We start from the raw sequence: 15,763 nt of genomic DNA, 5'->3' as shown, positions 1-15,763 counted from the left end.
TGCCAACAGCAAATTCAAAATGGGAAGCATTCAAAGAACTTATCGTGGAAGCTACTAGGCTTTACATACCAACTAAGAAATATTGTTCAAGGTTTAGGCCTAAATGGTTGTCAGATGAACTAATGAGGCATATGGCAGAAAAGAAAAATGCATGGGATACATACAAATTAACACGTGACACGGACGCCTATGATAGATACAAGTTGATCTGTAACCAAGTTACAAAGGAGGTTAGGCAGGCGAAGGCAGATTACGAGAGATCCTTGGCAAGGGATGCGAAGAAAAACAGCAAAGAGTTCTTTACTTATGTAAACTCTAGAAGGAAGGGGATGAATCAGATTGGTCCACTTGAGATCGATGGGTCAACTGTTGATGACCCTGCTCGGGTAGCTAACAAACTAAATGAATATTTTGCATCGACATTCACACATGAGGAGTTATTCAGCGAGGGGAATGCCAGAGGTGTATTCAACTCTAGCAGTAAGCTAGAGAATCTTGTAATAACTGAGAGCAAAGTGGAGGAGAAATTGTTGAAGATAAACACAAGAAAGGCACCTGGGGTGGATGGGATCTATCCAGTTATATTAAAGGAGGCAGCAAAGGAGGTAAGCAAACCCTTAGCCATAATTATGAGAGCTTCCTTGGACTCAGGGGAGGTACCCATTGACTGGAGATGTGCAAATGTGACCCCAATTCACAAAGGGGGATCAAAGGCTGACACAAGTAATTATAGACCTGTGAGTTTAACTTCTGTTCCCGGAAAATTAATGGAGGCACTGGTGAAAGAAGCACTGCAGGATCATCTAGACAAGACTTCAGTTATAGCTAGGACACAGCATGGTTTTGTTAAGGGGAAGTCTTGCCTGACCAATTTGATTGGATACTATGATGCAGTCACAAAAGAACTGGATGCAGGGAATAACTTTGATATTATATACTTGGATCTTAGAAAGGCTTTTGATACTGTTGCACATGGAAGACTGCTGCACAAATTGGAGCAGTGTGGCATTGGAGGCAAGTTGCTGCTATGGATAAAGGGGTGGTTGAGGGGGAGAAGACAGAGAGTGGTAATCAATGGACACTGCTCATCGTGGACTAATGTTATTAGTGGAGTCCCTCAGGGTTCAGTATTGGGGCCTTTATTGTTTTCTGTATTTATAAATGATATTGATGATGGTATATCAGGCTTAATGTCCAAGTTTGCAGACGATACGAAGGTTGGCAGGGTTGTCAAGGACACTACTGACACTATGCTGCTGCAACAGGATTTGGAAAGGTTGAGCAGATGGGCTTCGAGGTGGCAAATGAAGTTTAACATTGACAAATGTAAAGTACTACATATGGGAAACAGCAACCCCAGAGCAACGTATCAACTCTGTGGTACTACACTGACAGTGGTAGAGAATGAAAGGGACCTGGGGGTGGTGGTGCAGGCAGATATGAAGTTCTCTGAGCAGTGCAGACGAGCTGCAAGAGTAGCTCATGGTGTATTGTCAATGATATATAGGATTTTTTCTAGCAGGGATAAGGAGGTGATTATTCCCTTGTATAAGGCAATGGTCAGGCCACACCTAGAGTACTGTATACAGGCCTGGAGGCCTCATTTCAAAGGATGTAGAGCTGCTGGAACGAGTACAGAGAAGGGCAACTAGATTGGTGAATGGGACAAAGGGGTTCTCTTACGAAGAAAGGCTTAAGTTTTGCAAATTACAGTGTCTGGAAACTAGGCACCAGCGGGGTGATCTGATAGAGGTGTACAAAGCCTTGAATGGTTTGAGCATGCTCAATGCTGATGGGATTCTTCCTCTAGCTCAGAAAAATCACCTGAGAGGGCATAAATTCAAATTGAGGAAAGACAGATGTAGGATAGATGTGCGGAAATTTGCCTTTAGCCAGCGGGTGGTTGGTGGGTGGAACAGACTTCCATCCCTTGTCATGGAAGTTGATAGCCTAAATAAGTTTAAGGCTCAGCTGGACAGGTATTTCGAACGAACAGAGGGGTGAAGTGGAAGTGGTTATTTTTATTTATTTATGTTACTTTTTTTTTTTTTTTTTTTTTTTTTTGGCTGATGCTGCATAAGCTTGCTTTCTTGCATCAAATGCCTCTACTAATGCTAATGCTAATGCTAACTTCTCAGCCCATTTGCCCAACTTATCTAGATCCAGTTAGAGTAGCATACTGTCTTTAACAACCCTGCCAACCTTTGTATCAACTGCAAATTTGGACATTAATTGCGATATACCTTCATCAATATAATTGATGAATACAGAAAAAAACAATGGGCCGAGCACCGAACCCTGGGGAACTCCACAAATAAAATTATTCCACAAAGAGCAGTGTCTATTGATTACCACTCTCTGTTGTCTTTCACTCAACCATCCCTTTATCAATTGTAGCAACTTACCCTTAATGCCATCCTTCTCGAATTTGTACAGCAGTCTTCCATGAGCAACAGTATCAAAAGCTTTCCTGAAATCCAAAATAAGATTGTAAGAATTTTTTTTAGCCAGTCAGTCATTGATATCTAAAACAAGTTGCCCTCACAGGTAGTTGCAGCTGACAGTTTGAATAAATTCAAAGGTCAACTGGATGCTTACCTATATAAGGAGGGAAACATATAATTTGTTTTCTTATCTATTTAGTTTTTTTTTTTTTTTTTGCCAGTGCAGAAAAAGCCAGTGGCTTCCTTGCACTAAATGGCAAATGCTATTACTATTAATTGTATTTTACTAATATGCTATTTTTTGGTGAATGCAGGAATTGTATGCTTGTTTCATTTGGGAGAAACTTTCACCAACTGAAATTTTAATATGATCTTTTTCATTGTCATTATACTTCCAATGATTGGCTTATATTTGTTTATTTTTTATTCATTATTCCCCCCATCCTTTCCTCCCGAATAGCACGTGAGTCTGTGGGCTCTCAATCTACTGTTGGCTGACCTTGAACTGTGTCTTACTGCTTTTGCTGCACATCGTATAAAGAAATTTCAAACCCAGCCATGTCTTATTGAAGAGATAGAGAATCAACCAGAGATCCCACCTCGTTGCCCACCAGGAAAAATTCGCTTACAGATACGTACATCAAATCCTCCTAATCCGGTATGTATTTCTATATTTTTTAGTGTCCCTTACTGATCAACTCTGCCTTGTGCTGTTATTATTAATGAATACCTACTTCCCGATTACTAATTGTAAACCTGTATTATTTTCTGCAAGAGGTAAACATAAATAAACATGAGAACATAAATTTTTTTTCATGATGTCAGGATGAAATTTTTAAAATTACATATTGTTTTGAACAGTAAGTTAATCTGTAATTTGGTTGAAATAAAAAGGAATGCTAAATGTGGTTAATGATTGTATTCTTGTCAAGATGATCAGTTATAAACTTCTCTGGCCTATGATATAACTATAAAGTAAAGTAATCTGAATTATTTCTTGAGCATTTAAATGCCATTTGCAGTTAATTTTTTGAAAAAATTTTATTTGATTGATTTTCATTAGAATTCCAATTAACTGAAATTTCAGTTATCGGAAGAGTTTGGTCCCCCCCCCCCCCCCCATTTTATTTTTTCCCATTAATTCTACTCAGTTGTACTTCACTATTATTCAAACTACCCTCATCCACAATGCAACACAACAGATTTGTAACTTGTTGCAGCAGTCAATTACTCTCTGGCTGGAAGCAGATTTTTGTATATCCTATTTTCATATCCTACAGCCCCATTTTTTTTTTTTTTTTTTTCCCTCAATTTATGTATCTTAATATATATGTTGTCCAAAAAGAGTAAGGATGCCATCAGCATTTAGTTTCCTTGGTCCTTACAGGCCTTAAACACTTCAATGAAGTCTCCTTGCAAGTGCCTAATTTCCAAAGACTGATGAAATTTTCAGCATATCGATGACGAGAGAAGGAAAATGAGGACAACAAAGGTATTAAACCTTCTAAACATGAAATGTTGGCATTTGGTGAGAATGAAGTTAGAAAATTTTCAATTAGGCTTCAGTTAAATGAAAAAAATACAATTCATGGATTTTGAGAATACCTAATTGAAAAGACGGATTTTGGAAAAATTGAAGTACATTTGATGAATGCTCTGAGTATGATGATACCAATTTCATCGAGTGAATATGAACGAGGATTTTCACAAATGAATCTGATCGTCAGCCCAACCAGAGCTCCATTGATGACAAAAACAATTTCTTCACTACTATTTCTTTAAATTGTTGGCCCTCCGCTGACACGCTTCAATCCAGCAAGCATGTCGATTCGTGGCTGCTCCGGAAACGTCATTCAGCAACAGACACAAAGAAGAAAAGAAGTCGGCATATTATATTGGATGGGAACTCAATAAAAATTTGGAATATTCTATAAAAACTTTATTATGAAATTTTTTTTACTTAATACTTATTTTTTACACATTTTGCTTATTTTCTTTTATCTTTCTATACATTAAAATAACTTTTCTCGTAGTGATATTTTATTCAGCCAATAGGAGAAGAGGAATTTTGGTTACACGGTAATACACAACAAATACTAAAATACATGTATGTAACAGAAGCTTGTTTTACTGTGGTAAAACAAGCTTCTATTTAAGCATGTTCATGCTTGATAAATCTCGTGCACATGCTTTGTTTATCTAACGTGACCACGCGGTACCATTCTTGATTTCTATATGTAACGTATTTATGTATTGATAGCTAAGGAAGATATGAGACACACTGTCGAAAGCTTCTGTTAAGTATTTTATTTTATGAAAAGAAGCGAGTGGAGCCCCCTAGTATACTTGAATTTATGCTTAATAATCTGTGTGTTAATATACTTAATTTGTGTTCTTATTCCGAAAAAATTACTACTAAAGTAACAATATCAAAAAAATAGTTTTTTAGAGTACTATACTTTTCATGTCCTTTTAATTTTCAATTTTTTCCTGATAGCAAAGAATGGGTACCGGCACACCTATTCTTTTACAAAAAAAAGCATTATATATATAGATACGCACACACACACACACACACAATGAGCCAAATGTTGGTCCTCCACGTGCAGCCAAAACTGCTCGTACCTGGGGAGGCATGGTCACCATAAGATTGCTAAATGTGTCTTGTGGTATCTGCTACCATCACGTAACCAGCAGATCCTTTAATTCCTGTAAGGTCCATGGTTCAGATGCCGCAGATCAGAATTGCTGTTCCAATACAAACCACAGATGCTTGGTGGGATTGATGTGTGGGGAATTTGGAGGCCAGGGAATACCTGGAAGTCTTCCTCATGTTCCGCGAACAATCCGGGCAGTGTGGCATGGCACATTATCCTGCTGAAAGCCGGCACCGCCAGAAGAGAAGACCGTTGGCACGAAAGAGTGTACCTGGTCAGCAGTGATGTTCAGGTAGGTGTCAGACTGCCTGGCATATGGATGACTGGACCCAGGGTATCACAGCAGAACATCGCCCAAAGCATGATACCGCTGCCACCGATTTGGCTTCATCCCACGGTGCATCCAGGCACCATCACTTCCCCGGCTAAACGATGCACACGTACCCTCTGGGAGAGCCTTCACTCACATTGATGAGCCGTGGTCGTTCAACACATTGCCAGCAGTTCATGGGTTTTCCCTCTTGGACTACTTTTGGTAGGTATTGACCATATGCTGACAGTGAGCACCACACTGGGTGTGTGCCATTTTCGATATGCTCTGACCCAGTCGTCTGGCCAGGCCTTTGTCAAAGTCGCTTAAGTCCGCTGCCTTTCCCATCTGAAGAATAAGAGTAACACTGATTAACGGTGGTCAGTATCAGATGTTTTTTTATACCATGTCCCGACCTGCACGCGTGCCATAGTTCACCTTCAGTTGCTTCGATTTGCATAAATACTTGCCGGTCATGATGTTTTGGCTCATCGGTGTGTGTGTGTGTGTGTGTGTGTGTGTGTGTGTGTGTGTGTGTGTGTGTGTGTGTGTGTGTGTGTGTGTGTGTGTGTGTGTGTACAGGGTGATTCACTACCAGTGCGACAAACTTGCAGGAGGTGTAGGGGGGGCAAAGACGAATCAGAATCACATAGCATTGCAGGGTCCGAAATGTCTTCGTCATGCGGGAGGTCGTGTGAACAAAGAAGCAAAGAAAAAGAACAGAAACAGCAACACGTTAGTGCAACAGAAATAATTTTAATGACAAGTTTTACATTGGCAAAAAGCCATGCTACAGAAGGTGTTCGAAAGTTCGACCAGAAGCAGTCACACAGGCTTCACAGTGCCGCCACATGGAATCCTTAACGTTCTGGAAAATTCCTGGCGTGTCTTGAATCTCCCTGGCAGCTACAGAGATGCAAGCGACGAGGTCTTCAACTGAATCAACGGAGGTCTCATACACCAGTGTCTTCATTTTACCCCAGCAGAAGATGTCCAGGCATGATCAGTCCGGTGATCTAGCAGGCCAATAAACTGGACCACCACGACCTATCCAATGCTGTCCAAATGTAACGTTTAGGTGTTGGCGGACGTCATTAGTGTAATGTGAGGGAGCCCCATCATGCTGGAACCACATTGAGAGGCGCAACAACTGAGGAACGTTTGCTTCTTCAATAAGTTCGGGCAGGACTTGCTGTAGAAAGATCAAGTATGCCCTACCGTCCAGACGAGGGGGCAGAAGGTACGGCCCAATGAGGTAGTCTCCAACAATGCCGACCCAAACATTGACAGAGAAACGCCGTTGAGTTGCACGTGTTCGGGTACCATGGGTGTTCTCCAAAGCCCACAAATGGGTGTTAGGTTGATTGAAGGTTCCCTCTCTTGTGAAACCGGCCTCATCTGTGAACAATACAGATGCAGCAAATGCGCTGTCTGCCACACTCTGTTGAAGACACCATGTAGCAAAAGTCCTCCGGAGTGGATAATCCGCAGGTTCCAATTATTGGACGCGTTGCAGATGGTATGAACTCATTTGGTTTGTTGACAGTATCCTCCATACAGTGGATTGGGAAATACCCAGTCGTTGGCCTATCGCTCAAGTACTCGTACTCGATTGCCTTCTGCAAGACGTAGGACATTCTCCTCATTGTCTGGCATCCTTGTCGTTCGCTCTTGATTCATGGTACCTCTCTTGAAACAACCAGTCTCACGTAACCTTCTGTGCACACGTGTGAAAATTGTATGACAAGGAGCACACCTGTGTGGGGAAATGTTCCTGGTACAAGCACAGAGCGACGCGCCCGTTACAGTCTGCAGTTCCATACGCGATGTGCATGTCGGCCAGTTCAACGTTTGAATATTCGTCCATCCTACTGCCTTGGAAACCTGTTCGCAAATGCTGACTTCCAGCAGGATCACTGTACACACAACCTCCCGTTCAACGTCCTCTACCACATGACGAAGGCATTTCGGACCCTGCAATGCTATGTGATTCCGATTCATCTTTGTGCCCCCTACACCTCCTGCAAGTTTGTTGCACTGGTATTGAATCACCCTGTATATATATAGGGGGGTTCATTTTTAAATTAATAAATTTAACTAAGGTTTCATAATTGTTGATCGCTACCTGCCTACAGCATAAGGATTTAATATTTTTGCTTTCGTTTTATTTATAACTTGTAGTCTCAGTGTATAGAATGTATTACATTGTTTTCTCTCCCTTCCATCTCTCAGCCTTCTAATTCTGGACGCTCATCTCCAGTCTATACACTTCCTCGTACTCCATCACCAGCTCCTACTGGAAGGACAACAACAACACCTCTAGTTACTAGACTACCTTCTATTTCTCAGTCTACAACTAATCAGCAGAGGTTAATGGTCATGTCTACTCCCAACTCATCACCATCATCTAGAGCAGCCAGTCCTTTATCAAGTGGAGGACTTCCAGCATTAGGTTCAAACCAGTCTGCTGAATACACTTTGCAATTGATTCAGCAGCCACCTGTGGCCAGTAAGTATCGTTAAATAAAATGATTTGGTGTTGTTACAAAGAGTTGTGATTTTGAAAATACAGCATCCTTGTTAAGTGTATCTGCTTTTTTTTTTCATCATACAGTAATAAAAAGTTTATAGAATTAATATTAGTTGGCATTAGTTCATAAAATTTGATAACTTATTTGATCCATCTTTTTTGAGTTACTTTAATGAACTTGGCAATAAAAGTAGAGAAGATAGGTATAATGCTATCTCACTGAAACATCAACTATGTATATGCAGTGCAAATAACTACAAAATGAAACAATACACAGTGCATCCACTTTCAAAAACAGCTGGCAACCAACTAGTATTAGCATTAGTAATGGCCACGTGGTGCCATTTTTTATGGCTTATGCAGCATCTGCCATAAAAAAAATAATAAAAAAATAAAATAAAAAATAAGAGTAAAAATATAATAATAAGAAGAAAGTTAAAAAAAATAAGAATAATTAATAAGAGAAAAGGAAATAGACAGCATATGTGTTTCTCTCTTCCCATTGGTAATTTGAATTTCCCCAACCTGTCAACCTCTTCCACCCATGTAGGTAACTTATTGCAGTAATTTATAACTTTTTGACTAAAATAAAACTTCCTGCAATCCAGTCTAAGCATCTTCCCCCCCCCCCTTTCCAATTTGAAATTATGCACTCTTAGTTCTAGAATCATTTTTAACCAGGAAAATTTCACCCTCATTCATTTTACTTTTGCTTCTCAGAGCCTTAAACACCTTGATCAAGTCTCCACTGAGGTGATTAAATTCCAACTGTGCGACCCACATATTCAGTCTTTCCTCATATGGACGCCGTTTTGCCGATCTCACCAGGCGAGTTACCCGTCTTTGAACCCTTTCAAGAAGCACCTCTTTCTTTAGGTGCGGTCTCTATACTTGGACACAGTATTCCAAGTGTGGTATAACAATAGCCTTATATATTAGCATTAGTAGAGGTATAGGATGCAAGAAAGCAAGCTTATGCAGCATCAGCTAAAAAAAAAAAAAAAAAAAAAAAACTGCTCCCATTTCACCCCTCTGTTCATTCCAAATATCTGTCCAGCTCAGCCTTAAATTTATTTAGGCTATCAACTTGCACAATATAGGATGGAAGTATGTTCCACCAACCAACTCCATCTGGCTAAAGCCAAACTTCCACACATCTATCCTACATCTGTCTTCATTCAATTTGAATTTATGCCCTCTCAGATGATTATTCTGAGCAAGAGTATGAATTCCATCAGCATTGAGCATGCTCAAACCATTCAAGGCTTTATACACCTCAATCAGATCACCTTGCAGGTGCCTAGTCTTTAGACACTGTAATTTGCAAAATTTATGCCTTTGTTCGATTCACTAATCTTGTTGCCCTTCTCTGTACTCATTCCAACAGCTCTACATCCTTCTTAAAATGTACTAACATGTACTAACCCTGGTTGACACCTTATCTCAATGTGTGGTTCTTCTAGTTTCATCCTATGGTCAGATGAAGTTTTTGGAATGGTGTAAACAGGCGGCCAGGAAAGCCCATGAAGAACTATCGATGATTTATCGAACATTATCTTGTAGAGATAATCCTGCTGTATAAAGCAATTGCAAGACCACATTGGAATACTGTATTCAAGTATGAAGACCTCATTTGAAAAAGACATCAAGCTTCTTGAAAAAGTCCAAAGATGGGCATCTCGAATAGGGAGATCTGCAGAAGGCCATGTGGGGAAAGACTCCGATTATGTAAGCTAGAGAGCTTGCCAAGTAGGCTCGTTCGAGGTAACCTGATTGAGGTTGATAATGCTGTGAGAGGGATTAGTAAAATGAACTTGGGTTCATAAATTCAAATTACAGGGTTTGAAATTTAAATTAGATTGTAGGAAGTTTTCTTTTAGCCAGCGATTTTTTTATTGATGGAATTAGGTTGCGCTCAAAGCTAGTTGAGGCTGATAATTTGAATAAATTCAAAGCTCAACTGGATAGTTACCTCCATTAGATTTTTTTAACCATTCGATTTTTTTTTTCTTTCTTTTTTTTTTTTTTTTCAGTGCAGCAAAAGGCTGTGACTTCCTTGAACTATATGGTGAATATTATTACTGTTACTGTCTTGACTAACCTGAAAATCTACTGACCTTATATGGAAGTAATTGCTCTCTCCTCTTCAAACCTTTTCAACCCCCCCCCCAAAGAAGTGTGAGAAGCAAGCAAGTAATATTTTTGAGTCTCACACTAACATCCTGTTCATGCTATAACTTTGGCTTTTGTCCTCTATCTTAACACAAATTAAGAATTTAAAATAATGCTACAGTAATAATACACATAATAAAGTGCTAGAAAGTTGTATTTTCTTGTTATACTTTCTTCGATGTTGGTGTAATAAAATTCTGAATGTGTACCTCTTGTACATCCATAATTGAGATATCAAGCTTTACCCTGCCATTCATTGTTACTGCCACTAATTAAAGTACTGCGTAATTTAAAATTTCTTATTCTGTTGGTGTTTTTCCATGGAAATTTACTCATATTCAAGCAGTTCCTAAAAAGGGTGAGAAATCCTTCCCATATAGTTAGTTAAAATAGAGGTAAGTGCCACTTAGCTCTTCTTTTTCCAAAGTAATGAAGAATTCCATTAACTATCAACTCCTGAACTATCTTATAATCGTCCATCTGAACAAAGATTACCAGTATGGATTCTGTTAGTGTGGATCCACTGTTGATATTTGGGCTTATGTTGCCTATCTATAGGCATCGAACTTTGAATGGAGAAGTGGCATGCCTGAAACAGTTGCTCTTGATATTTCAGAGGCTTTTTATCATGTTTGGTCAAGGTTTTAACAGTCTTCCATCTAGTGGATTATTGAGTTTTCTCTCTACGAGTGATGGCAGATGGCTCTCTGTCTTAACTTTTCCTCTAATGCTGGTGTTACCTGAGGTTCATTTTTCTCCCCCACTCTTTTCCCCTTGTATATTAATGACCTTCCGTGGTTTTGCTGATGAATTGCATTCTGCCTTCCAGTTTGAGAAACCTTGCCTTGCATTAACAACTCCACTTCCCTTATATCTACCTACAGGCTGATCCCCAGGTAATTCATCAGTGGAGCGAAGATAACTTAGTTTCCCTTATTCTAAACTTTCCCTTATTCTAAACTTTTTGGGAGATATCAGACTAAAGTCTGATATCTCCCAAAAAGGACTCTACTGCACCTATGCTTATGTTTGATGATACTCAGATTTCTAGATTGAATGACATATCTCTGTTGGCGTAACACTGAATTTTAGTATCTCTTAGTATAGGCATATCACAAATAATACTTCCTCTGCTTCTAAAAAACAGTTTTCTCTTTCACTCTTGGGTACTTTTCTTCTAAACAATTACTTGCTCTGTACAGAATTTAAATCTGTCCTGCTATGCAATATTGTTACCACATATGGGTTGGTGCCTCCATAGCCAGGTGGGAAGGAGCAGCAGTGCATATCACACGCTTCTTGATTAGACCGGGGCTCGAGCCCGTCACCACCAAATACGGAGGATGCGGAAAGGTCAGGGAATGACCACCGCATATCCCAGAGCAATATGGCCTTAGTTGCTAATGCTCCTAAAAACCAAATAACAAACAAACAAACAAACAAACAAGCATATGGGTTTGCACCCTAAACCTCTCTTAAACTTCTGTACTTCATTCAAACGAGGGCATCTGGTTCATTAATGACCCATATCTTGCAGAGTCTGCATTCTCTGTCTCACATATGTTCTGTTTCTGCTGCATGCCTATTCTTTATATACTTCCATGGATGCTGTTCTTCTGAATTGGCTTTTGTAATTCCACTCTCTGTTCTAAACCAGTCCTAACATGTGTCACAACCAACCAACCAACCAACATCCATTTACTGTCCAACTTCAAACTCACACAACCAACTTATCTTAATTCCTTCAACTCCGGCTTTCTGGAACATCCTTCCTTCACATGCATTTCAATCTACACAAATTCAAAGTCTAATTTTAACAAGTATCTTCTGTCTTCCCAAGCTTTACAGCAGAAACAGTAACAGTTGGGAAGACAATAAAACAAACTTTATGGCAGCACTCATGCAATGTCAAAGAGCTGCCGTATGGAGTTCTGTGCTGTACTATAACTCTGCAAGCCCATACCACCACCACTGTTTGTTCCTGTTTAGCAAAGACTACCCGAAATTTTTGGGGCCTCAGAGTTGTAAACTGTTGTTATTTTGGTTTTTAGGAGCATTAGCAACTAAGGCCATATTACTCAGGGGATATGCAGTGGTTATTCTCTGACCTTTCCGCATCCTCCGTATTTGGTGGTCACAGGCTCGAACCCCGGTCTAATCGAGAAGCGTGTGCTATGCACTGCTGCTCCTGCCCACCTGGCTACGGAGGCACCTCGTTGTAAACTGTAGTTTATTGGGACCAGTACACTATACCAAGTTGGCAGCCAAATAAATTGTACAGGTAGATGGCCTGTTGACTGGCTACCAGGCGCCTCCATAGCCAGGTGGGAAGGAGCAGCAGTGCGTAGCACATGCTTCTTGATTAGACCGGGGTTCGAGCCCGTCACCACCAAATACGGAGGATGCGGAAAAAGTCAGGGAATGACCACTGCATATCCCGGAGCAATATGGCCTTAGTTGCTAATGCTCCTAAAAACCAAATAACAAACAAACAACTGGCTACCAAGAAGCTAATCCAATAAGAAATATGAATTAAAGCACATTTAACAACTAATGATTAGCTATGACAGGATTCTAACATCCCCAAGGGAAATGGGTTGTAAGGAATCCATGATTACCATTTGGACAGTCTACTTATTGACATACATATTTACATACATACATACATACATACATACATATGCTCTGTGTTTGTCCACTGTCGGATTAAGGATAAAATAGGCCCCTGGCCATGTATAAAAATTTGAAGCCCCTTTAATATATATATGTGTGTTATTTGAAAGGCATTTTTTGCTTAAGTAATTTGTAAGAATTTGTACGAAAATACTTGCCTATCTTGCGACTGGCTGCAAAGATAGAGCTAGTAAATTTATATTTGTTTAAAATGAATGTTGTGGTGTTACATTTAGCAGTCAATGTCTAACTGTTTAGCTAATGGGAGACAAAGCTAGGAAGGTAATTAGGATATCAATGGAGACTCCTGCCCTCGTATTACACTAATAGCTGTGTTGAAGAATTATAGGCTTAGAAAAGTACAAAGAATATGACTGAAGATTATAAAGCTCAGGGAGTGCAAGTTCCTGTCCATGTTAGTAACGGCTCTGGACTAGGTAGGTTTTTGCTGCATTTGAAATAGGTTGTCTCTGTATTGCCATGTACAGGGCCCCAGGGTGCCAAGCGTTCCGTGACCAAGTGATTTTTGTGTGTTCCAAAAAGCATTATATCCAAAGAGCCTTTGAACAAATTATATTTCGTTCCAACTACTGTATTCTTTATTTATAAATTACTGCAGCACTTTCGCACTACAAGAAGTAGGCAAAGGCCCAGAAAGGGAAGCCACCTTTCTGTTTCTATTTCTAACAGTACTAATCAAATAACTCAGCCGATGGTCACCGATTGGCACTGCTCCTGCCTCACCGTGGCGGGGCAGAAACCTGGGAGGTAAAGCAAACCCCAAGGGCAAAAGGAGCAAAACATGGAATATGACAACTTCCCCTGATTAAGACTGCAAATCTGAATAATACGGATTTGCATCAACCTGATATCGACTCTACGAATCCAAAGAGACTGAAGACGGATACTCCTCGAATTGAACACCCGAGTTTTCTGATTCTCCATTCACTGACAAACCAGCCCTTGGGAAATCTGTCGCCATTTCTCATTCAAAAATGTCTTGAGAACATAGCTGGTTCCCCGAAAATGGTGAGGCGACTAAAACCTGGCGACCTGCTTGTAGAGACCACAAGCTCTAAACACTCTGAGTCTCTACTTAGACTCAACTCATTTGGTGGAATTCAAGTCAAGGTGTCCCCACATGCCACACTAAACACATCCAAAGGCGTAATTTCAGAGTGAGACCTAATGAGTGTTTCAGAGGAGGAAATTGTTCAGGAATTGCAGGATCAGAAAGTCACACAGGCCAAAAGGATCATGATGAAAAAAGATGGCGAGTTAACTCCAACTCGGAGCATCATACTAACATTCAGCTCATCAAACCTACCTTCGTCAGTGAAAGCAGGGTATTTGAATTGTCGCATCCATCCATATATTCCGAACCCAATAAGATGTTATAAGTGTCAGAAATTTGGACACTCACAAACAGTCTGTCAAGGTGACCCAGTATGCCCAAACCGTGGATCGAAAGAGCATACCCAAGCCGATTGTAATGCCCAGTCTTCTCTTTGTCCCAACTGTAAAGGCAACCATCCAGACTTCTCCAAAAATTGTGAACAGTGGAAATACGAGAAAAAAATCCAGAAATATAAAATAGAAAAGAAAGTCTCGTTCCCAGAAGCACGAAAGCAACTGCAAATACAGATGCCTAGACGTACATATGCCGAAGCCTCTAAAAAATTTCATCCAGTATCCATCCAAACTGACACATCAATTCCACCAAACATCTCTATTTCTGAATGGGCTCGATCCTTGCTCTCTTCTGCACCACAATCATCAAAGCAACATATACCAAGCAGGGCTAACAAACATGCCAATCACCATACCACCTGCTGTCCATGCAGCCCCTGTAATATCCGTTCAAACAGAGAAACCAGATCCCGTTAGCAAACAGCCAGTTGACTCCGTCCTTATGGATACCAATGAAATCCCCAGTCAGGAAGAAACAGAAACTATTCTGGAGATCCATCCATAAGATGAAATATACAAGAGACCAGTTTTCTCAAAAAGAGATAAAATTAAAATTGACTGCGGCAAACAGACTTTTAAAAAACAGACAGACTCAGCTCCTTCATCTAAATCTAAACAATGAATAACGTAGTCCAGTGGAATTGCAGAGGATTGGGTAGCAATATTGATGACATCCAGGAAATAATTAAATGTCATAATCCAGTTGGCATCTGTTTACAGGAGACATATTTAACTCTTAAGGTATCTCTCTCGATCAAAAATTATTCTCTTTTCAGAGAAGATAGACCGGGTACAAATAAAGCCCACGGTGGGGTTGCTTTTCTCATAGATTTACGAGTCCCTTGCAGACGTATTCCTTTGCAAACCTCTATTGAAGCGGTTGCTATGCGAATAGCAATTGGAGTCACTATAACACTTGTTTCTATCTATCTACCGCCCACTCAGCCTTGCACTATTCATGAACTTAATAATGCAGTTTCCAACCCCTTTCTGTTTATTGGGCGACTTCAATGGACACCATCCATTTTTGGGCTCTCCGAATGCAGATGGACTGGGACAACTTATTGAAATGCTCATTGACAGGCAGAATTTATCCATCCTGAATACTGGTTCACCAACTTACATCCATCTCCAAACAGGAACTGTGTCCTCAATAGATCTATCTATCTGCTCTCCAATCCTTTTTCCTTGTATTGAGTGGACAGCTCTGGATGATCCACTAAACAGTGACCACTATCCACTAATCTGTAAAATTCAAACTTCACACTCTGTAACTTCAGGAAACTGCATGAAATGGAAATTTTTCAAGGCTGATTGGGCAAAATATACTTATAATGTATTCTTTGATAATCAGATCATTGAATCTTGTCCAATTGACATAGTCACCAGCCATATCACTAAACAAATCCTAGCAGCTGTGTCTATTGCCATTCCACAGTCACAGTCAAGCTCCCGTAGATCCATAAATTATTGGTGGAATGAGGACTGTAGGAGTGCCAAAAAAGAA

The 15,763-nt window shown here is 40.1% G+C and overlaps 1 protein-coding gene across 2 annotated transcripts in view; it reads left to right on the top strand.

The window, feature by feature from the left end:
* dom (domino helicase) overlaps positions 1 to 15,763 on the top strand; it is an 896,769-nt gene that overhangs the window by 349,525 nt on the left and 531,481 nt on the right. For both annotated transcript variants that reach the window (XM_090388005.1, XM_090388004.1), the window contains exons 20-21: positions 2,905 to 3,102; positions 7,644 to 7,920. In XM_090388005.1, the coding sequence (XP_090244131.1) occupies positions 2,905 to 3,102; positions 7,644 to 7,920 (475 nt within the window). The remainder of the gene's footprint in view (positions 1 to 2,904; positions 3,103 to 7,643; positions 7,921 to 15,763) is intronic.

This window comes from Mastigoproctus giganteus, chromosome 13, assembly GCF_048544385.1.
Source record: "Mastigoproctus giganteus isolate SK-2022 chromosome 13, ASM4854438v1, whole genome shotgun sequence".
Lineage (NCBI taxonomy): Eukaryota > Metazoa > Arthropoda > Arachnida > Uropygi > Thelyphonidae > Mastigoproctus > Mastigoproctus giganteus.
The sequence above is the reverse complement of the archived record's forward strand: the minus strand, read 5'-3'. Positions and strand labels throughout refer to the sequence as shown.